Source organism: Schistocerca cancellata, chromosome 3, assembly GCF_023864275.1.
Source record: "Schistocerca cancellata isolate TAMUIC-IGC-003103 chromosome 3, iqSchCanc2.1, whole genome shotgun sequence".
Classification (NCBI taxonomy): Eukaryota; Metazoa; Arthropoda; class Insecta; order Orthoptera; family Acrididae; genus Schistocerca; species Schistocerca cancellata.
Genome location: NC_064628.1, coordinates 901,173,866 through 901,198,774, shown reverse-complemented (window position 1 = coordinate 901,198,774; position 24,909 = coordinate 901,173,866). Strand labels below are relative to the sequence as shown.

At 40.3% G+C, this 24,909-nt stretch overlaps 1 protein-coding gene across 3 annotated transcripts in view; it reads left to right on the top strand.

Annotated features, from left to right (window-relative positions):
- The window catches only part of LOC126175976 (type 2 phosphatidylinositol 4,5-bisphosphate 4-phosphatase), a 57,602-nt gene extending 41,813 nt beyond the window's left edge, over positions 1 to 15,789 (top strand). For 2 of the 3 annotated variants that reach the window (XM_049923077.1, XM_049923078.1), the window contains exons 6-7: positions 8,052 to 8,106; positions 14,452 to 15,789. In XM_049923077.1, coding sequence (XP_049779034.1) covers positions 8,052 to 8,106; positions 14,452 to 14,537 — 141 coding nt within the window. In that variant the 3' untranslated portion in view covers positions 14,538 to 15,789. The remainder of the gene's footprint in view (positions 1 to 8,051; positions 8,107 to 14,451) is intronic. The other variant, XM_049923079.1, reaches the window with a different exon arrangement.
- Positions 15,790 to 24,909: the final 9,120 nt, after the last annotated feature.

Below are 24,909 nucleotides of genomic sequence, written 5' to 3'. Positions count from 1 at the left end.
CAGGTGACACGTGATGAGCAGTGATAATCCATAGCAAAGATAAGTTTGACTATCGATTACCACCTTGTCAAAGATAAAAATTGTTAGCAATTTTGTAGAGCCACTGTCCATATATCACTAAGTTTCATAGCCTCCTCTTTCCTATTAAAATTATCGTGATGTTTATAAATTTCAATAGCTTCACTATATAGCCGTGGATAGTAATTTAATGTTGTAGATAAAACTTCGGTATCCGGAAACTTCACTTGGTGGTTGCCTGGTTGAAGAGCATGTTCCGCTACAGCTGACTTTTCAATTTTTCCAAGTCGACGAAGACTTTTATGCTCTTTCAGTGGCGTGTTTACGCTTCTTTTGGTAGTACCAATGTAAACTTTACCACAGGAACATGGAATTTTATACACACCACATGTCGACAGGGGAGGGCGTTTATCCTTCACAGATCGTAGTACTTGACTTATTTTCTTTGTTGGTTTAAAGATTGGTTTTATGTCATGTTTTCGTAAAATCTTACCGATCCGATCTGTTACCTTTTTTAATAAAAGGGAGAACTACTGTATTTTTCTGTCGTTGTTGTTCATTCTTATCTTTTGGTTTTCTGTTCCTTGGATGCAAAATTCTATTTATCTCTTTTCTTGAGTAGCCGTTTTTTTCAAAAGCCTGTTTCAGATGTTTCACTTCAGCATCCAAATGTTCAGGTGTACATATCCGTTCCGCTCGATCGACAAGACTTTTTATGACACCCCTTTTTTGTTGAGGATGATGATTAGAATTTTTATGTAAATATCTGTCCGTATGTGTTGCCTTCCAAAAAATTTTATATTCCAAGCTTCTATCGGACTGTCTCATAACTAAGACATCCAAGAAAGATATTCTGTTATCCTTTTCTGTTTCCATGATAAACTGTATTTTTGGGTGAATTTTATTTAGATAATCAAAGAAATCGTCCAAGGCCTTTCTGCCATGGGACCAAACCACAAATGTGTCATCTACATACCGATACCAACGAGATGGTTTGTTATTAGCTTTGTCTAGGGCTGAATGTTCAAATTTCTCCATATAAAAATTGGCAATCGCAGGGCCTAATGGATTACCCATTGCTACTCCATCAAGTTGTTCATAAAATTCATTATCCCACTGGAACTGACTTGATGTAAGACAATGTCTGAAAAGAACAGTCAAATCTTCTGGAAAAATATCCGCTATGAAAATCATAACTTCGTTAACAGGAATCATTGTGAATGACACAATGTCAAAACTTACAAGAATATCTTCAGGGGCCAGAGTTAGTCCCTCTAGTTTTTCAATAAAATGACGTGAGTCTTTTATATATATGAGTCAGTTTTTCCAATAAATGGTTGTAAACAAGTTGTTAAATATCTTGCTATTTCATAAGTGGGAGAATTGATGGCACTGACTATGGGTCTTAAAGGAAAATCTATTTTATGAATTTTAGGTACACCATACAATCGAGGACACACAGCTTCACTTTTCAATATAGTTCTTTTATCTTCTTCTCGGATAGAGGTAGATGACTTAATCAAATTATTTATTTTCCTAAGTACACTGGCTGTAGGATCCCTCGCAAGTTTTTTATACGAAAACATGACATAAAACCGATCTTTAAACCAACAAAGAAAATAAGTCAAGTACTATGATCTGTGAAGGATAAACGCCCTCCCCTGTCGACATGTGGTGTGTATAAAATTCCATGTACCTGTGGTAAAGTTTACATTGGTACTACCAAAAGAAGCGTAAACACGCCACTGAAAGAGCATAAAAGTCTTTGTCAACTTGGAAAAATAGAAAAGTCAGCTGTAGCAGAACATGCTCTTCAACCAGGCAACCACCAAGTGAAGTTTCCGGATACCGAAGTTTTATCTACAACATTAAATTACTATCCCCGGCTATAAAGAGAAGCTATTAAAATTTATAAACATCACGATAATTTTAATAGGAAAGAGGAGGCTGTGAAACTTAGCGATATATGGACAGTGGCTCTACAAAATTGCTAACAATTTTTATCTTTGACAAGGTGGTAATCGATAGTCAAACTTATCTTTGCTATGGATTATCACTGCTCATCACGTGTCACCTGAACCATGCCCCCCTTTCTCACAATATATAAGTCGCTCTCAGACACCCGACCAGTCAGTCGGCAAGACTCAGCGGAGCAGCGCCTCTGAGGAAGTCCAGCGCAGTCCTGGACGAAACGTAAGGAGCAGAAAAGTTCTTGGACCACGACCTCACATCCCGGAAAGTATATCAACAGCCATGTCACCCGGTCGTGAAAGCCTTCATTCTACGATCATAATGTTACCCATAATGAGTATACTGGGCAGCATCAAGTTGGCAAAGCATCCTTTGAAGCACCCCAAGTCAAAGTGCTCGCTCACACACACACACACACACACACACACACACACACACACTAAAAATATGCATTGTGTGTGGCAGAATTTAATATTAACCTTGGGTACTTTCCACACACCAAATTATTGCCCAGTATGAGTACATAGACTAATGGTGTCCAATTGTCCAATCTGTCTCATATATATCTAAATTATCTCCGAGTGTGTGTGTGCGTGCACATGTAGTCATTGTGAAATGACTCTTGGATATATTTGTAGCAGATTGGACACTATTGGTCTACATAGTCTTAGTGGACCATAATTTGGTCTGAAAAATACTGATTCACTGGAAAATATTAAAGTCCGTAAGCCACACTAGAAATTTTCTGCAACAAACAAAACTTGGTGGAATCAATCACCACAAAACTTCCACTTATAGGTCCACTTTTTTTTTTACATGCAGCGTCATGAAGCCAGAGCTAAACCGTGCCGAATAACTGAGGAAACACAGTACTGTGTAAAAAAAACTGCATTGAACTAAAAAACAGTTGCCATGCTGTGTTTTAAGTTAATTATCCTTGACTGGTGCTGATGATGCCAATTTCCAGTTCGTACAAATCTACTGGATTTTCCAGTATCACTATATTGCTTTCTCTCTCATTGTGCAGTGCACACAGGAATGTCATACTGTGCTACAGCCTCTGATGCTGTCAAATTCCCTTCCAGCACAAGTGTAGTAATGCAGTCACAAATAGCCTGTTGACAATCAGGCATGGCGCATGGATAAAGTGGCTGGACTCAAAGCCAGGTGGTTCAGGTATCTGACCCTGAATTGTTTACAGTCATTGGCTATTATAGAATGATTGGTGAGATTATTCCTGAATGATGTTAACCTTCAGGTAAGGTGATCATACAATGAAGTTAAGCAGTGTAGTCTCAAAAAGTCTACATTTAAAGTTTTTAGGTCACTTGCTTTTTGGAAAAAATCAGTCAGTAGTAATCATGTTTCAGTCCTTTACTACTTTCAACTGGACAGTTAGCACAGCAGAGCACTTACTTACTGACCAGGGTATCATGGGCTAAAATCTCCATGCCTAAATTTATTTTTTTGTGTGTATTAAAAACTGAAGATTAACTTTACTTTGAGGAAAAAGTATGGTGTGGTGTGTAATGCTATAGGTAAGAATAATAGAGTGTGTGACTTTAGATAATCATAACATATATCCTTTTCATTCAGGCATTCCCTTACCATTAATTAACTATGCCCAGATGCATTTTTGGAAATGTAATCTAAGTTTGTTCTGTTATTAGGGGAAATAAATGTACATGCTCCAAAGGGTCTTCTATTAAATATAATGGGGCAGAAGATGGTGTCTTTGAATGCTTTTATGGCATTTATCATCTGATAAATTGTCAACACAACATTCAAGAAGAGATTGCCCAGTTGATAATGTGAAATAAACATTACAGTTATCTGTTTTTCAAAACTAATGCCAAGTGATCTGTTCACTTTTACAAGTATTACTTTTGGGTGGTCACCAATCAGTAATAAAGTGTTTAAATATCTGTATGCCATTGAGTATAGAGTCTCTTGTCCAGAATTCAGTAATATAATCATTACAGAATGTCTTGTGTTCATGCCGTTGCTGTTGTGTAGACTGCTTAATCAACTTCTGTTTTACTAGACTCTGATGCAGTTATTTTAATTATGTTTCTTGCAGAAGTCAGTGCCATTCCATGGGTATTCTAACAGCAAATGTTGCTACCAGTTTTATTGTACTTGCCGCAACTTACTGACAATCATTCGTTTACAGTCTAGAAACATCTATTGTGGAAAATTAACTGCCTGTCATTGAAATAGGTCAATGTTTTCCATATAGTAGCTGTCGCTTATGTCAAGGGATAAAAAAGTTAGTTACTTGTTCCATTGATCAATAGCATGGAAAAACCGTTATGATGATGTGGAAGGTGTCAAATGCACAAGAAATGCACACAGGAAACAAGTTTTTACATTATAGTGTTATACCTAAATATTTCTGTTATCTATCCCATTGCCTTAAATGGCACAAAATGCATATATTATATCTCCAGATTTATTTACTCATATTCAAGAATTCATCTATGGTATAGGAGTTGTCAAGGAGGTATGATTTCAATGTGTTTTTGATAAATTACCAGATGAAATAAAGTGTCTGACAGACAGCAGTAATAGTTTCAAAAAGTTTTATAGCAGCATATTTTACCCCTTTCTGTGCCAAAGATAGGTTAAGTAAAGGATAGTGTAGGTCTTTCTTTTTTCTGGTATTGTAATCATGAATGTCACTGTTGATTTTAAACTGGTCCATGTTGTTGAGAAAAAATTTCATTACTGGGTAAATGTACTGTGAAGCAGTTGTAAGAATTCCTAACCTTTTAAACAGATGCCTACAAGATGTGCGACTATGAACCTCACACATTATTTTAACTACTTTTTTTTGAGCAGTGAATACCTTTTGACTAAGCGTTGAGTTGCCCCAGAATATTATTCCGTTTGACAACAGAGAGTGGAAGTATGCAAAGTATGTTAGCTTACTAATTTTTACATCCTCAAAATTGGCAATTACTCTGATTGCAAAAGTTGCTGAACCTAGTCGCTTTAGGGGATCCAAAATATGAATTTTCCAATTAAGATTCTCATCTATATGTACACCCAAAAACTTAGTATGCTCTACTGTGGCTGCTGACTTCTTTTGATGTGTTAACTTTATTGAAGGAATTACACTTTTTGCAGCAGAAAATTGAATGTATTGTGTTTTTTCAAAGTTCAGAGCAAGCCCATTCGCAGAAAACCAATTAATAACTTTTCCAAAGAGCTTATTTGTATCATTTTCTATCAGACTTTCCTTTACTGGATTAATAATTATGCTTGTATCATCAGGAAACAGTGTCAGATCAGCATCTTGTTTCACATAAGAAGGGAGGTCATTCACATATATCAAGAACAGGAGGGGACCGATGATCGAACCTTGTGGAACATCTAATGTAATTTCACCCAAGTTAAATGAAGTGGCAAACTCCTTTGAATCACTTGAAGTGTATAAAGTGACTTTCTGCTTCCTGTTATGTAGATATGACTTAAACCACTCATATGCTGTTCCATGTATACCATAGAATTGTAATTTCTCTAACATAATGTCATGGTTCACACAATCAAATGCTTTGGATAAGTCACAGAATATTCCTACTGGTGACATTTTACTATTTAAAGACTCTATTATGTGGACAGTGAAATTGTATATTGCTATCTCAGTGGAACAACATTTCTGAAATCCGAACTGTGATTTACTAAGAATCCCATTACTGTTGAGATGGCTAACCGTTCTCGAGTACATTACTTTCTCACAGATTTTTGAAAATGCTGTAAGAAAGGATACTGGCCGGTAATTATTGACATCTGTGGTTTCCCCCTTTTTGTAGAGAGACCTGACAATGGCATATTTTAACCTGTCTGGAAAAATACCCTGAGTCAGTGATGCATTACATATGTGACTCAAAACATCAGCTGTAATTGCTCCACATTGTTGTAATAGCTTGTTAGAGATGTCATCTACTCCAACAGAATATTTATTTTTCAAAGTTAATAATTTTCCTTATTTCACAAGAGGTTGTTAGATGAAACTTAATTTGACTAAATTTTTTCAAAACTGACTCTTCCATGTACTGCCTGGCTTTTTCTTTTGAACTATTCTCACCAATTTTGTCTCCTACACTTAAGAAGTGATTATTAAATACATTGGCTACCTGTGTGCTGTTGGTTAAGGTGGTCTCATCCTCTTTAACAGTAATACTACCTACCCCAGTGTTGCAGCTTAACTTTGGCCCATTAATGTAGAAAGCCTGCAGGTTGAACATTGAATTAGAATTACGACCAGCAAAAAATTCAATGTTAAGGGCTTGCATTGTGTATCTGTAGGTAATACTAGCATATTTAATTTTCAGAAAGAGTTTTAGTCTTCGTGGAATAAGTCTAGAAAACAAACAAGTCTATTATTGCATAATGTTTCAGATAATAATTTCTTTCCACATGTTCTCAGTGTAATCCAGAGCAATGCCATTTGGACGCTGGCAGCAATTTTCTGCAAGCACTTCATGCTGTCAAGTGTTCATAATAGTTCATCAAATCTCAGACTCACCAAACGTGTTTTCTATGCATTATATAACTGCATCGTATAATTACTGCTGGCTGTCATATTAAGTGTAATAAAAAAGGAACAGGAATTTTTTAAATTTGCAGTCTTTATACATCATATTTTGAAATCTTTTTTATATTGTTGGTAGTCATGTTTCTGATGTATGTTTGCATTTTCAGCTGCTTCGATTATTTAGTTTATCATTGACAGTCAAAAAGAGTATAAGTGTTTTCTAGTGCTCGGTGAATTTTTAATTTTGAGAAAGATGGATCAAAGAATTGACATTAAATTTTGCTTGGAAAAATGGAATGGAGTACAGCACCACATTCAAAATGTTGACTGTGGTTTGTGGTGAACCTGTTATGAGAAAGACAGAGTTGACTAGTGGTATAAACGTTTCAAACAGGGTCAAGATGGCTTTGAAGATGACCACCTGGATGCTCTAGCACATCAATTACTTGCAATGTGTAAGAAGTAAACAAAATGGTTCTGGAAAATTGTGGAATCACCATCAGAGAGGTTACTAATGATGTCGGCATACCCTCCGGCTCATGCCAAGCAACTTTTTCAGATGTTTTGGACATGAAAGGTGTAGCAGCAAAGTTTGTGTTTGAAATTCAACAATTTTGGAACAATCATCATCATCATCATAATAATAATCATCATCATCATAATAATCATCATCATCACGTAAACATCACTCAGGAATTGCTGAATCAAGTAGACAACAATCCAGAACTTATAAAGAAGGTTAGAACAGGTGATTGAAGCATGGGTATGTTGAAACAAAGGCCCAATCATGCCAGTGGAAATTGCCAGAAGAGCCAAGATCAAACAAAATTAGAGAAGTTAAATCACATGTGAAGGTTCTTCCCATTGTGATTACAGTGGGATAGTGATCGTGAGTTACAACGGTTTAGTGTAGACAATAGTAATACTGTGTGAAATTATCCATGATCCAACTGTGTGTCACACGTCTAAACACAAAACAACACAAGATGTGAAACTGTGTGTTGTGTTCACTTGCTTTTCCCAGGTTTCATCCATGAGCAGTAGCTCTGCAATTTTTAATCCATATGATGATGATCTTCTAGTAATAACTTGATCTTTGAAAGGTTATTGAAGGCTGTAGGTGCTATCTCACTAGTAGTGAACATCTGTAAGAAAGTTGTCAATGAAAACTGTGTACATTTGCTTTAATGTTAAGTGCAAATTACTGCTGCTGTCGACAAAAATAACTTCATTCACTAATCTTTTTCATTGTTGTTTGTTGCCACAAGAAGTGATTAAAATGTGTGACTGAAGAAACAAACATCTTAATTTTTCTTTCTGTTACATGAATTTTACTTAAGGCAGAAATGCATACAACACTCTATTAATAATTAAAATGGACATTCCAGACTATTGATTAATCTGTGTTTTTTCCTTGTGACAAAAGAATATTAATTTTGTGCTTTTGAAGTAATTTTGTATTAATATCATTTCTGTTTGTGCAGCGAAAATTTTTGATACTTACACATATTTCTATTCTCAGGTTGGAACTTATCAGTTGGTTCGTAAAAATGGAGGCATTTATGTTGCATATGTAGGTATGTATCTGTCTTTGATGCAAAGTGATAAAATTTAAATCTATTGTTTTGTTTTACATTTTGAATCACTTGCATCTTGGCAAATGCACAAATCAAAAGATCAGAACAGAAATTCTGGAATGATAACGTGCCTAACTGTTTTTCATTTATCCCCATTTAGTGTCTGAATTTTGGGATTTATGTTTAACAGCACAGTATGCATGATGATCAGCCTCAGGTTAGATGTAGATTGCCTTCCACTAGGAAAGTAATTAGTGTGTCCCTATCCATATGTTCTGACTTTGAGAATATTGGTGTGAAGCCTCTATTTGTTGCAATTTTGTCCTCTAAACATTGTGGCTTGAGACCAAAGGATGTTAATATATTCCTGTAGAATATTCTTCCCTGCAGTTTGAGAGTCCACTAAATGGCAACAGTTGTTGTTGAAATACTGTCAGATGTTGATAAACCACATCGAAGCTCATAAATCAGGCGGACATACAGGCCAGGGAAACAAGAGGTATTTATTTTTATTGCAAATCTAGTCATGGGCCACAAAAATTCATTAATCAGCTAAATAATTTCAGTCAGTGATGACCATCTTTAGACCTGTGTAAATCCAGTGTACTACATAATTGTGTCATTGCCTGTCTATACATGGTTTATAAACTTTTGTGGTCCATGACTGGATTTTAATAAAATAAATATTCCATGGATCACTGTGGGACTTTATTGTGAATATGTCGCAACTTGTGAAACAAAAAGTGCCTCATGTATTTATGAAGATTTTCATATTGTCATGTGCAACCAGACATTTCTTCCTAAAATATTGCATGTTGAGTTGTCAGAAGGAGGGGTCTGTCAGGCTCTAAATATTGTGATGTATTAGATGCTGTTCAGACTACTCTCCATATGTAGGAGTCGGCATTGTATGTTGTACTCGATGTTAGCCCAAACTGTCACTGTGCGTGCGTGCGGGTGGGCGGGCTTGCATGCACGCATGCTGCTCAGCTCAACTGTGCACGCTACTAGACAGCAGTCAACGCGCCAATGTTGAGCATTTATGTGGCCATACTTGTAGGACAGGTTGAAGCAGAACGTGTCCAAAAACAGTGCATTTGCTTATATATCATCTCCACAAACACTGTATAGCTGCATTAATATTTTATTAAAACCTCAACAAACAAGTTTGCTGATTGGTCTTACATGCAGTATTACTTTTATTTTGCTGCAGATTCCATAACAAGATGACAGTGTAACAGCTCAGCTTTAATACTTCTCTTAACTTTGTTCAGTTCACTTGCCTATACAGATGAGTTATGAAAAAATTAATAACTCACATGCCATTGATTTTGGGATGCGTAAATCACATCCTCAGGCGCCATGTGGATGCTGCTGATAACTGAGCTCACAAATACGGTGCCCACAAAAAAAACCAAGTCTGTATGGTTTACAAAACTGACACTCAACAAATCAACTAACAAATGATCCTGTGATCTGTCTTAGCTGTGGTCTTGATTGACATTGTGCTTGTGAATTTGATTATTGGTGACGTCCAGAAAGTGTGTGAGGGTGGGATTTAAGTACAGTATCCTAAAATCAAGTGCATGTGGGTAAACGAATTTTCAAAGAATGCAGCTTTATGGGCAGCTAAAATGAATGAACAGAAGTCATTTGCTTTTAGATTACTTTCCCATTGTAACAATTACTGAATTCCTGTGCCCTTAAATGTGCGCCAGATTGTCTAGTTTTTCAGTGTGCAACAGGTAAGGATTACTTGTATAATGACATCAAAAAGGCAGATATAAAGTGAAAACTGCTGAAGGAAACTTAGTGAATGACAGCTGATCTCAAATAATTTCTAATATGGACTATGCAAAAGCTGTGAACAATGTGATACCACATGACTTGATTGAAGACAGCACAAACATGGTGAGACAGGAGCATATTCTGCCACAGAAAAACAACCAACATTAAGGGTATGTGAACAAGAGACATCTACCGACTACCAGAAATTCTCCTATGGTATTATCATCTCTTGCTGGCACAAAAAACAATGTGGAAAATACGACTTAAGACGACACGGGTACCTGTAGCTATAGACTAAATAACAGTAATCTTCCCGCAAAAAGTAGGCCTACATATAAAATTGACATTTACACTGATAGCCAAGGGGAGTAATAGTGTCTGGATTGCGAAGTGTAAGTAAACAAGAGATCAGCACTTTGGTAACACCACGAGCAAATTTCAAGGCAGCAACTAGAGTCAATCAAGAAAAAATCTCAGGGCTAAATAGTAATTATTTTTCTGTCTTTCTTCAGGGTAAAAATGACAGGAAAAAATGAGGCAAAAGATCTTGTACCTACCCTTAAATGGAGCTGCACGAGTTTAGAAATACGAATGTGATCGTATTTTCTATATCTCATCATCATGACCTACACAATTGGTCCTGTGTGAATAAGGAAATGGAAAAATGAGTAAAGCATTGCAATATCTATGCAGGGACTTTAAAAATGCAACATATGTCAACATAAGTACACTAGGGAAAAGATTCCATACAACACATGGTTTTCACATTAACCAACTGAGAAGGTAAGATCACGGAAATAGTTCGTATGAAAACAAACACACTGCAATACACAAATCAAATTACACCATTGAAAGACAAAAGTGATTTAATTTCAGAACCGACTTCTATCAAGAGCGATGAAGGAAATGCTTTTTACCAGAGATAAACATTCCTTTAGTTCCAACATAGACAGCTACAGTTCTTATAATTCAGACATATCATGTGATTATACAACTGAGGAAGAAAACAGTGATTCAATATTTACGTTGCTTCAGGTCGATATCTGTTGTATAAGAAATAAAATACTAGGTTTGGAACATTTTTGTAGCATTAAGAATACAGATGTGATATGTGTGGCAAAATGTTGGTTAACAGAAAATGAAACTGAGTTTCATCCCTCAAGGGTATGTATATTTTGAACAGTTTGAGTTAATGATTACAAAACTTCTTAACTTAAAACAAAGGGAGACTCAAAGCAACAAGATTCTAGAACATTATTAAATATTTTAAGATCTTTTAAACCTGCATTGCACACACACTTCTCCTACTCATAATGAAGCATGTCTAGACAATATTATTGTTTGTTTACAAAGAGAGGAATGTGTGTCTAGCCTGGCTGATGGAGTTCTCATAGACCATGATCCTTTACTTTTAACAGTGTATCACAAGCATCCAATGTACAACAGTAAATCTAATGTGGCATGGGTGAGAGGTCAGAGAGAGGAGCATGTTATGTTTATTCACAAGTTAAAGAGCACAAATTGGGTCTCTGTATAGAGTGTCAAATAGGAAAAGCTGGAGTTGAAAATGGTGTTGGTGACGTCTTTAAAAAGTACAGACTTACGGTATTCATGTTCCTCATTAATAAGTTAGTTCCCCAGGTAGACCTAAACCTAAAAACACAAAAATCATTTGGTATACAAAAGAATTCACAGAAATTATAGAAAACATGCTTGTACTGTATTGAATGCACAAAATGAGGATAACCAAGAGGAGGAGGAGAGTCTACAATGAATACCTTAGGAGTAAAAACATTACAAAGTCAAGCTCAGACAGGCCAAAAAAGCAGCATGTGAAAGGTACACAGAAGGTGCTCCAAGTAAGTGCAGGGCAGTGTGGGAAGTTATTAGACAAGATAATTCTTCCTGCCAAGTATGTCAAACTCTGCTTGATCTATGGGATATGAACGACTATTTTGTCATGTCAGTCAGAGAACTAAGAGGTGAAATTAAGACCTTGGATACTTCAAGGAATCTACTCAGTCCCCAATTGTGTGAAAGACCTATATTTCGCTGGGACAAAATGACTCCTGATGAGGTCTGTAAAACTGTTTCCAAATTGTCCAGTTCCAAAAGTATGGACTGCTACTGGATGTCCAATTATGTTGTTGAAAGAACAGTTCACTTGATAGGTGAATAAAAAAGTTTCATTTTTAATAAATGTTTAGATTAGAGTATTCCTGATTTGCTCAAAATTTCAAAAGTTATCCCCATTTACAAAAAGGGTGATAAACTACTCCCCCAGAACTATTGATCAGTTCCCATTATTCCAATACTTTAAAAAATATTTGTATCACTCAGGTACATCCAATTAAGTAATTACTTTGAAAAAGTGCTCTTTTATGCACCAATTGGTATGGATTTCGGCCAGGTAAAAACACCACTGCAGCTGTTCTAGAAATTGTTGACCAAACTTTAACTGCTTTCGAAAATAAGAAGATTCAGTCACTTGTATTTTGTGATTTAAGAAAAGCTTTTGACTAGAAATAGACATTCCCGCTTAGTAGAAATTGGCTCAGGCGTACCACAGGACTCAGTCTTTGGCTCCTCCTTTTTTATTGTGGCTGTCAATGACCTGCCTCATTGTGTATCACAGTCTGTAATCTGCTGTGTTGATGATACAACTTGACTTTCTTCGCATCATGACATCGCAAGCCTTAATAAGGTCTCACAAGAAACTCTTGACTCTGCATTGAACTGGTTTGCAGCCAGTAAACTTGTCTGTAATCCAGACAAAACTCAAAAGCGTGTTAGGATAGAAAATAAATGCGTCAAACTCTTAGGAATACATATTGATGCCAATCTCAGTTGGGAAGAACATTGTTGTGCCCTGCCTACTTGTCGAATATGGGGTGCCTAAGAAACCTGCTTTCTCAGGTTGCTAGACAACAGTTCAAGCAAATCGTATTAATGAATTTTTATTACAATAAGATAAACGACAATACTTAACTGTGAGAATTTGCAATGGTGTGTCGCAAGCAATGGGCAACAGACTAAATAAGAAAGTACCCTTGGTATGCACAACTCCTGATAAAAGTGAAACAATACAGTTCCTAAGATGCTGCTGTGGAGCTCGTAAATTGGCTAGTCTTCAACAGGGTTGGGGCCAGGCGGTGCAGCGCTTATGTTCTCTTTGCCTAGTGACCCCTGCTGTCTTGGTGTCGTCCTAAAGAGGTGTCGGTCAGTGTACTATTGGCTGATGTCGTCTTTACAGCCCTCTCGGGTCTACCATTCCTGACTGTCGTGCTGGCGCTTGACTTTTACGCCGGAACACACATCAGTCAAGTCTGTAAAAAGATTCATGAGTTTCCTACCTCATATGGATACTGAGAGATACGCTCAGTAATAATTATCTCCATATGGCATATTTTGCACTCTTCCAGTGACACATCTCATATGGCCTTCTTAGAGATTCTCTTCATACCAGCAACATTTAAAATAAGTCCAAAAAAAGTTGCCTGCATATTATGCAAGGCGGGTCCTAAAGAGCACTGTCACCCTCTTTACCAGGCTTAAGCTAATAACAGTTGTGAACCTGTGCATTAATGAGTCAATGCTCTTTGTCAAGAACAGCATTAAGGAATGTTTTGAGGGAAATAATACACAAACATATGACACCAGAAATAAGGCAAACATTGACAGTCCAAGGCACAGGCTAGCTGTAACAGCAAACTCCCATGAAGTAAATTCCCTCAGAATTTTTAACAAGCTGCCTCTGCTCGATCCCCACCATTTAAAAAATTCAAAACAAAATTGTATGACTTGATGACAAAAACCCCATTATACAATATGAAAGAGCTCTATGATATGGAGAACATTGACTTAATGTTTAAAATTATAGCTGAATGTAAGAGTTAATTTGTACATGAATTGTAAATCTTAATTGTAATATTGTAAGTGCAACTGTAACTTGATATTATTAAGATATAAGTGATATTATTGAGAAAGTCTATTCTACAGGGTGGTTAACGGCAATGCAAGACTCTGATTCACATCCTAAATATGTTTGTCTGACTGTCGGTGATGGGATTACGCTGATCTATATCAAGTTGTTGTTAAGTAAAACGTTGGTGTGGCCATGTGGTGTTAATGAAAATAATGTCCTTCAAGAAATATTTGTTGGCTGCAAGCCATAATATTAAAAAATGTTGGACTTTGCCATTCAGCATGGTGGCTACAGTATTCACATGCTCATTGTAGTCTGAGGTGTTTGTGTTGTCATGACAGTGGAAGCCGATACAGTGGTTTGTCGCCAGTCCATGCATTCACTGTCTAATCTGGATACAGACGAGACATCTTGCCATCTTCTTTGACAGATCTTCCCTTGCAGTTATTTGCATAGCTCTGACTTTCTGATCTCTCAGATTTTAGACAAATAAAGTAAGTCAAGGTTATAAGACATCCAGATATAAAATCTGATTTATGTTTCACTTATTCCTTGAGTGTGTTTAAAACTAATAATGTTGTAGAACTTTCATGCCACTTTTTCGAATTCAGGCCATATTTTGTGTGTTTCAGGTGCATTCATAGTAGCGCTACTGGCATTTGCTCGTAGTGTGTACTATTGTACTATGAAAGTGAGTCTCATTGAAGGTCCTATGTGAAGATTCGTCTTCTGTAAGTTCACATTCCCAGAAGGAGTGAAATGAAGCCTTTTGCAGAAGCGGCCAGGCTTGAGCAGATGTGAATTTTTACACTCTTCAGTTCTCATCAGCTTCTCCCTGTCAGTATAAGCTCTGCTGTTTAAATTCTATTATATATATGTTATAAATGTCTGTTCAGATTATTTTAAGTGAATTTTATTTTAATGTAATGCTATAATTTACACATTTGGTAAGAAAGTCTGAATGACAGGAATTTTTTGTATGGGATAGAACGATTGATGGAGTACAGTTTCATAAATTTATGTGCATTGGATGCATTACCAAACCAGGTTTTAAAACCTTCTCAACATGTCACTCTGATTTGACAGACTGTAGCTGAGAAAAATCAAATAAGTGTATTTATTGTTTGTGATAATACATATAGTTTTGAAATACCAGGAGATTGAACTAGTATAGTATTGTATAACATGGCTGTAAATATGACTTTTTTTATTTGGACTGTGAGGTTAAAATGTAATTCATGATGTTTAGCATACTAGTGTATTCCTGTCTTTTCGTATTGTTTTATTGCACATAGTATTTTGAATCTTTATTTTGTGACAGATTTTTACATTTTTATTTCCTCTGAATATTTGTTATTTTAGTTTGCTTGGTTCAGCCATTTGTAATTGAATGCTTCCGTTGAAGCATCCATTTCTTGTCCTTCCTCAATTCCAATTGTAATTTCTTACATGTGTAATTTCCTCAAGGAATATGTAACAGTTTACAAATAAATTACAAACTACAGTAGTTGCTAAGAACATTGTTGGAAGACATTTTAAAATTTATTTTAGAGAAAAAACTGCATTGTTATTTCCCTGTACAAGCTGACAACTTATTCTATTCTGGACTGTTATATGGTATCACTTGGTATATTATTTTGGATAAAGTGAAATAAGGCAAAGGGTAGTTGACATTTTCAGCATTATTGCGTTGAAACATACTGGGATCATTGTTGGCAACTCTTTCAGTGTTTAAATAGATCTGAAATCATTGTCAGCATGTTGATTACTGACTTCTCCTACTGTTTCATTTAAATAATACTACTGAGCATATCTGAAGTTGTGTATTCAAGCTTGTTTGTGATTTATTTCTAAGAAATTCCAAGATACCACCAGTTTTGCTATTTATTATGTTGTTACATACCTTGGATTTGTGTGCAGAAAATGTCTGTATTGCATAGTTCTCAGAATAAATTACTGATTCAAGTGAATTAAGTTATCCTTCTCTCTGTTTGAATTATATGTTTGGAGTGACTGTTTCATTTTACTCTGAATGATGTGTAGTCTGTTTAAAAGGCAAATATTTGGTAGCCTACCAGAGGTGACAACTTTAAGGAACATGAATTCTGAACATGAACTGTGTGTAACAGCACTAGAGTACTCTACACATGTAGCACTGTGCAGTGTATTTGCTGCAAGGACACACACAATGCATAGAGATACTGCTAATGTCTCCCTCATGTTATGGCAGTCTCTCACCATTTGATTCAGTTGCTCTCTCTCTTGGCAACAGGCAATGGATAATTGGTTTGAGAACCTGGTCTGAAAGTTAATTTCTCTCTCTCTCTCTCTCTCTCTCTCTCTCTCTCTCTCTCTCTCTCTCTGTGTGTGTGTGTGTGTGTGTGTGTGTGTGTGTGTGTGTGTGTGTGTGCGTGCGTGGTTTAATCTAGTACTACAGATAGATCTTCGTCAACACAAATGAAGAAACTGTTCGTATCTTTTGCAACTGTTACTTCCCATTTCAGAGAGGTGAGGAGGTTACTTTGGAGTAGATTAGAAAAAACAATGAAAAATACTCGTAGAGAAAGATAAATGAATAGTGCAATTAAAAACTTAAAAGGGGCAGGAAGGGGAGGGGGATGGGAAAATAGATAGAGCACTGTTTAATCTTCCCATTGCATGTAACTACAAAAACAAAACAACATCCTGACAATATGAAAAGGATACATTTCTACTAACCACACAGAGATGGCATTGAGTCTCAAACATACACAGGGAAAAGACTGCTGAACTTCTAGCTTTCAGACAAAAAGGCATTCATCAGAAGCAGACAAAACACACACACACACACACACACACACACACACACACACACACACACACACAGAGAGAGAGAGAGAGAGAGAGAGAGAGAGAGAGAGATTGATTTATTGGTATGTAAGTGAGGAGGTATGTTATGGGCACAGGATATGGCTGTTAGGTGCAGCCACGAGGCTGTGCTGAGCTAGGGGGAAGTGGAGAGAAGAGATGTAGTGAAGAGAACAGGCTAGTAGATGTGTTGGTGGAAAACAAGGGGTAGGTAGTGCTGTTGTGGGAACAGGAAAACAGGTGGTAGACAGGGACTCTTGAAGGTTGAGGCTGGGGGCATTCCAATTATGAAAGATATATTATAGGGAGAGTACCCACCTACACATTTCACAAAAGCTGGTGTTGGTAGGAAGGATTCAGATAGAGCAGGTGGTGAAGCAGTGATTGAAGTGAAGGGCATCATGTAGAGCAGTATGTTTAGCAACTGTGTAGTCCAGCTCTCTCTTGGTCACAGTTTGATGATGGTCATTCATGTGGACAGACAGCTTGTTAGTTGTCATGCCCACAAAGAAAACATCACAGTGCTTGCAGCATAGTTTGTAGATCAGATGCACGCTTTCACAGGTAGGCCTGTACTTGAGATACGAATATACTTGTGAGAGGACATATGGGACAGGTCTTGCATTTAGGTCTATGGCAGGGATATGAGCCATGAGATGAAGGGCTGGGAGCAGGGATAGAGTAAGGATATTGTGCGGCTTTGGAATACCATTGTGAGAGAGGTGGGAAGGACAGTGGATAGGATATTCCTCATTTCTGTGCTTTGTGAGAGGTAATTGAAGCCTTGGCAGATATTGTGAATCAGGTGCTCATGTCCTGGCTTGTACTGAGTCACGAGAGAAGTGCTGCTCTGTGGCTGGACAGTGGGCATATGGGGGATGTGGGTGACTGGAGAGACAAGACATGGGAGATCTGTTTCTGGTCAAGGTTGGGTCTTTTGAAGGCTTTAATCCCACATTTGGAGGGGGGAGTGCTTGTCATTACAGATGTAACTGCCACAGATGTGGGTAAGTTGTACGAAAGGGATTTCTTGGTGTAGAATGGGTGGCAGCTGTTGACTTGGGGAGATTTTTGATGTGGACAAGGGTACTTACATCTCGCATCAAAATTGAACGTTCTTCGGTGCGGCCCTGAGGGCGATATTTCGTTGCCAGCAGTGCTCCACTGAGGGCAGCAACTGTGATGGGCAGTGCATGAGCCGTGTACCGAATGGTGGCCTATATATGACGTCAATTTGCAGCCTGGCGTCAGTTCTCAGCGGGACTCATCAGCAGAGGCAGCATTTTCCTGAAGATGGCGAACAGTTGGATCGCCGAAATATCGAGTCAAGTTGATTTTAGGATACGGCAGCAAACCCGAAGAGACTTTCAAGACTTATTATGCTGGGAAAGCCCACGTAATCATAAGGGTACTTACATTGCCATTCTTGAGGTAGAAGCCAACATCAAGGAAGATGAGTTATTGGACTGAGTACCAAATGAAGTGAATGGGGAGGGTTCTGGAGGAATATGAATAGGGTGTCCTCATCCTTGGTCTAGATTATGAAGATATCAATATATCTGAACCACGTGATGGGTTTGACATTCTGGGTGGTTAGAATTGATTTGTGTAGATGGGCTGTGAATACGTTGGTATAGAATGGTGCTTTGCAGATGCCCATTGCTGTAACATGGATGTGTTTGTAGGTGATGCCTTCAAAGTGAGGCCATTGTGGGTGAGGAGATAGTTGGTCATGGTGACCAGCAAGGAGGTTGTAGGTTTGGAGTCAGTTGGGCAATGGGAAAGATGGTGCTCAATAGCGGCAAGGGCATGGATATTGGGGATGTTAGTATAGAGGGAGAGGGCAACAACAGGGACAAGTCTGGTGCTGGATGGTAAAGGAACAGGAACTGTGGAATGATTGGTGTTTTTGATATGGGAGGGTTGGTTACAGGCAATAGGCTGTAGGCATTGGCCCACAAGACCAGATATTACCTTTGTGGGGAAACAGCAATTTAATTGGGTGCACTGGATGATTGGATTTATGGACTTCAAGAAGCACGTATGAGTGTTGGGAGTGGTGTGGTAAGCGGGGAGAGAGAGACACGGACGAGAAGTTCTGGGATGGATTTGAGGAGGGACTGGAGATCCTGCTGGATTAGAGGAATGGGGTCATGGTTTGTAGTTGGATGTATTTGGCTGCTGTCGGAAACCCTTCATCAGATAATCCTTACGGTTCATAACCCAGTGGTGGAACCATTGTCGGCCGGTAATGTTATAAGTGTGAGATCAGTTTTTAGGTGGTGGAGTGCAGTTCTTTCTCTGAATGTAAAGCTTGTTGCCATGTTGAGGGATTTATGAGTTGATAGGCAGGCAAGGTCTGAGGGCAGGAAATTCTATAAAGTTAACATGAAGTTTATTTGGGGGCAGTTGGGTGGATCACAGTTAGATGAATGAATTAGCTGAGTAAGGTAGTGTTCAGTATTGGTTTTGGATTGAGTCTGATAGTAGGGTTGGTGGCAAAGTGTTTCAAATGTAGGGACCTGGAGGAGAAGACAAGGTCTTTAAAAAGTCCAGCATGATTGAATTTGGGAGTGGGAGAAAAGGTAAGGCATTTGGAAAAGACTGACTCTTCTGTGGGACTGTTTAGGTTCTGGATTCTGTGTGATGGTGGGAGTGAGTTCCTGAGGGTGTGGTAAGTGTACTAGGTCTGTAAGGCATGGTTTGTCAGATATGAGGGGTGTGGACGAGGTTTGATGGAGGCTCTTGTAGAGGTGGTGGATAGTGGTAGTCCAAGGCAGCAATAGGAGCTGTCCAAGTTGGAGAGTTTTTTGAGGTGGCATTGTGGTTGCTGCCTGGAGGGCAATAATTTCAATCCAGGAGATAATTTGCAGGAATCTGATATTGCAGAGTAGGAAAATCCTTCATAACCACCTAAAACTCCCTACACCATCACCTGGTTCAGGTTCATTGATGACATCTTCGTGATCTGGACTGAGAGTGAGGGCAACCTATCCACATTCTTCCAGAACCTCAATATCACCTCCCCCATTCACTTCATCTGGTCCTCCTCAACCCAACAATCCACCTTCTTTGATGTTGACCTTCACCTCAAGAATGGCTGCATCAGTACCTCCATCCACATCAAACCTACTAACCAATAATACCTTGACCTCAACAGCTGCCACCCATTTGGTACCAAGAAGTCCCTTCCATACAGCCTAGCATCCCATGGCCATTGTATATTTAGTGATGGGCACCTCCCTCAAAATCTGCCAAAGATCTCACTGAGGCCTCCGCAGATCAAAATTATCCTCCCAACCTTGTTCAGAGGCATAGTTCCTGTGCCTTCTCTCTCCAGCCATCCACCACCTCCCACATGCACACAGGCCAGTCACAGAGGAGCATGCCTCTCGTGACTTAGTATCAGCCAGGACTGGGGCAACTCAATCAGGATATCTGCCAGGGTTTCGACAACCTCTTGTCGTGCTCAGAATAAGGAATATCCTATACACTATCCTCACCATCCCTCTCATAGTAGTATTGTGACACCCACCGAAGCTATACAATATCCTTCTCCATCCTTGCTGCATCTTTGCTCTCAACCCCTTGTCTCACAGCACTATCCCTGCAATAGACCTAGATGCAAAATCTGTACCATACATCTTTCAGTACCACATATTCTAGTCCTGCCACAGGCCTCTTCTATCACAACAGATGCATGGCTACCTGTGAAAGCAGCCATTTGATCTACAAACTGAGCTGCAACCACTGTTCTCTATACTTGGGTATGACAACTAAAAAGCTTTCTATGTGCATGGCCACTGCCAGACAATGGCCAAGAGGCAGCTAGGTCATCCAACAACTAAACATGCTGCCGAACACAGTGTACTTCACTTAAATGACTTCTTTACAGCCTGTGCCATCTGGATCCTTCATACCAACACCAGCGCTTCTAAACTGCACAGATGGGAACACTCCCTACAACATGTCTTTCATTCTTGTAATCCCTCTGGTCTCGACCATCACTGGTCCCTGTCCTCCACCTCCTTCCCTGCTCCCACTCCAGCATTACCCATGTCTTCTATTCCACCAACACACCTACTTGTCTTTCCCCCTTCTCCACATCTATCCTCACCTCTTCTCTCCCTCTCCCCTCCCATCCCCTCCCCTCCCCTCCACTCTCCCCTCCCCTCACTCCCCAGCACAGCCTCCAGACTGTGCACCAAGCAGCCCAACCCTTCCCCCACATCATCCCTCCTCACTCCCACAGCAATACATTATCCCTGCTCACTCCCGCCGCAATACATCTTCCCCACCCTCACCACACTATTTGTCACCTGTTCCACCCCATGCTATCTCCTTATGTCACCAGATAGCTGCTCACCTCAGATGATGGTGCAGCCTGCACTTAGGCCTGAGCTGCTGTAGACAGTAGGAGTGGTGTGTGTGTGTGTGTGTGTGTGTGTGTGTGTGTGTGTTCCTGCTGCTGGAGGAGAACTTTTTGCTTTTCATTGTCTCTGTGACTTGCTTCCTACTCTGTGGTGAACAGCAATCTTTACTTTTTATATTGTTGTCACTGAATTCTAACACAACATTCCACTGAGCGAGCACTTGTCAGTCACCTACACAACATACATACATAAACCCACATGGGGCTCACAGTTCTTGTGTATATGCTTGGCTACCATGGGCCCCCATCCTTTGCAGCATTATTTCCTTTCCTTACTACAACCTTACACTACCACTATCCCTTCCCCCTTTGCCTCTCCCTCGGATGGTTTTCTAGGTGCAGACCCTGTTTGGACCTGGTTTATGATTGGGACTAGAGTTTCCACATCCGGCATTTACTAAAAATTTTCATTAACTAAACACATGGTCTGCATTGTTGGGTTTGACCTGCCACCAATTTTCAATTGAATTGTGCAGTGTATTCTCCATCTTTGTGCTTTTTCACGTTTGTATCCTTTGCTTTAATAACATAATATAGGCAAAACCCAGCCTGGTATCCATTCTGTTGGGGGGGAGGGGGGGGTGGCGGATGGTGTACTTGAACAATGGTAGCCCCAACCACTTAAGGATCACATTGTTGGTGTCCGAGCTGAAAACTCACCATGTATGCCAAGCAGAATGTGTCTGTTGTGACTGGGGCACAGGGACATTAAGGTATGGATTACTGTCCAGGTAGCTGTTTGTGAGGCTGGGTGGCACCCACTTCTGCTGGTGGCCATATGGCCCCAGCAGTCTCTAAGAAAAGACAGTCCTTTTTTAATGCAGAGAAATATGACCCTTGAATGTTCCATTCCCTGACTATACCGTGGGAGGAATGTAGGGGTAAACGGCAAGTAGAGAGATACTCCCCCCAATACTTAATTTGCACAAGGACTGATGGGTGATTCCTTCTTGTCCACAATGCCTTTATTCTTTGTAGAAACTATAGAGGACAAGTTTGGGAGAGTTGTAGCCATCTCTAAAATGCAGAGTGGGCAATTTTGTTCATTTTGTGGCGGCGTTCGTAGCGACAAACACTTCGCTGTAGAAACGGCTTACGAAGTCACCGCCACGCTTTTAATAGCGGGCCAACCGGTCTGCTGGAACAGTGAACAGAAAGATGAAAACCCAAACACTCTGATTAAATAAAAGTCGGTACTTATCTTTATTAACGAAGATACAGAGACACAGTAGTGAACTCCGTGTCTACAGAAATCTGTCTAGTTCGAGTTGGAGCGGCTAGGTCAGCGTCGGCTGACGACAAACAACTACTCTGCTGCGATGAACACACAACTGACTAGCAAGTACACAATTCGGTGGCGAGTATACCACTGAGCGGCGAATACAGAACTGTCTTAGCGCTCGCGACTCCAGCGCTTAAGAAGCCAGAAGCCAGCGGTGGCGCGCGCAGACTTGCGGCGATTTCCTGTATCGCTGGCGCTGCTTATGCGGACGGCGTCCGGACTTTGATGCTGCCAACCTTTTGGCAGCGGGCTCGGTTGGCATTACTGGCTAGGATATAACAGTTCATAACAGCATCCCATGTCCAATGTCAAGTACTGCTTGCTTGTAACAAGCTAGATGACATACCGGTGACTGTCACTACGTGCCGACTTGGAGCAACAGGGTTGTGTACTTAGCAGACCAAAGGACAGTAGGGTTGCTACTGGTGCCTTCATCTTGGCCTTTGAGTGCGACCCTGCAGGTTCGGGGGTTAGAATAGGCCCGAGGTATTCCTGCTTGTCATACGAGGTGACTAAAAGGAGTTTCACACGTTTCGACCTTCATGTGATGGTCCCCTGTAGGGTTTGACCTCCATTCCTCTTTTCCCGAAGATCGAGCCAATTGTGGAAGGGCCCCTTACAAGGTGCATCGTGTCCATTGTGCATTGAGATTTTTAGGCTACTTTATCGTCATTGCATCGTCGACTGCCCATTCTCCATCTCTTGGGTGAGGACACCTCCCTGGGTGTTTTCCACCATGAACTATCCAGTGTCGATTTCTGCGTTGACGATGACCATGGACTTCTTTGCACCTAATATCCAGCACGGTAACCAGTCTGTTGTGGTGGAGCTGCCATGTACACTATTGGCTGTAGCCCCAACCACACAGGGATCGCTCTGCTGATGCCTGCGCCATTAACTCCCCATATATGCCAAGAGGTAGATGCTCCTCCTCTGGGGCATTGAGACTCCCAGCAATGACCATCCTGCCAGGTGACCTCTGCTGCAGATGGGTATCACCTGTAGGGAGGGCCCCTGGTCGCTGCGGGTGGCATCAGGGCGGATGACACGTGATGAAGGATGAAGTGTAGTCCATCATCTCTTGCTGGTGGTCGAACACCAGCAGTCTCTAAGCGATCGCAAGCTCAATTCAAGGCACAAAAGTGTGACCCCAAATCGTTCCCGTCCCTGGCCACACCATGGGAGGAACGTCAGGCTAAGGATGGCAGTGGATCTTACTCACCCCAGTACCTTGTATGTTCGAGAGCTGATGGGGAATCTTTCGTGACAATGAAGCCTCGGTTTACTGTTGAGCATTTAGAGGACAAGTTCGGGGAGGTGGAGGGCTTGCCCAAAATGAGATCTGGATCAGTCTTGATCAAAACAGCATCGTCTGTCCAGCAATGGAAGTTACTCGCTTGGGACAAGCTGGGGGATGTTTCTGAAACCATCATGCCCCATAAGAGCTTAAATATGGTCCAGGGTATCATATTTCACAGCGATCTTCTTTTGTAGTCCAATGATGAGCTGTGTGCCAATTTAGAGCAGCAAGGTGTACATTGTATTCAGCGTGTCTACCGGGGTCCAAAGGATAATCAAGTTGCCACTGGTGCCTTCATATTGGCCTTTAAGACATACCTACACTGAGGCTAAGAGAAAATTTGAACGCCTGTGTCCTGTGCGTGTGACATCATCATACACCGCTGCTACAATAGCTATGGCACCATCAGCTCTGCCAACCCTTGATGGTGGGGGCATTTCCCTCCCTGTTGCTCCTGCACCACCTACCTTGGGAGCAACATCCGCCATCCCCCCTCCCCCCTCCCCAACCGTCGGGGACGTCCATCCCCACTTCTAAGCCAGAGAAGCGTAAGGCTTCTTTGGCTTCTCTCTCTAGGAGGGGGTCCCTTGGGTCCCTCACTTCCCAGTTTTCTTATAGTGTGAAAGACTACACCCGCCAGTGGCTGAAGAACCAAAAAGCAGCTGGTCGTAGGGATTCATGCTCATCCTCAGTCCGGGAGACTGAGCCAGTGAAGTCCTCCCAGCCAGGGAAACCCAAGGAGCAGCCAGAGAAATCCAAAAAGAGAACCGTAAGAGCAAGGAAATTGTAGTGGCACCCACACCACTGCTACCTAAAAGCTCTGCGGCTGAGGATGGGATGGAGATTTTGTCATCTGCTGAGGACCTGGATCTCGCCAGACCCTCAGACACAATGGATATAGACTGCTCAGGTAATAAATCGGTGGCAGCAGGTGACTCTGAGGCGTAAACTGCCTCATTGAAATTTCCATGCCTTCCCACCCTCACGAAGTCATCCTCCAGTGGAACTGTGGCAGTTTTATCCACCGCCTGGCTGAGCTACGGCAACTGTTAAGCTTTACACCTGCTATCTGCATTGCCCTCCAGGAAAGCTGGTTCCCAGCTGAGGCCTGCCCTCCATGGCTATAAGGGATATTGAGGGACCATAGTGACTATAATCGAGTGTCAGGTGGAGTTTGCGTTTACGTCCTTACCTCGGTCTTTAATGAATATGTGCCCCTTCAAACCCCT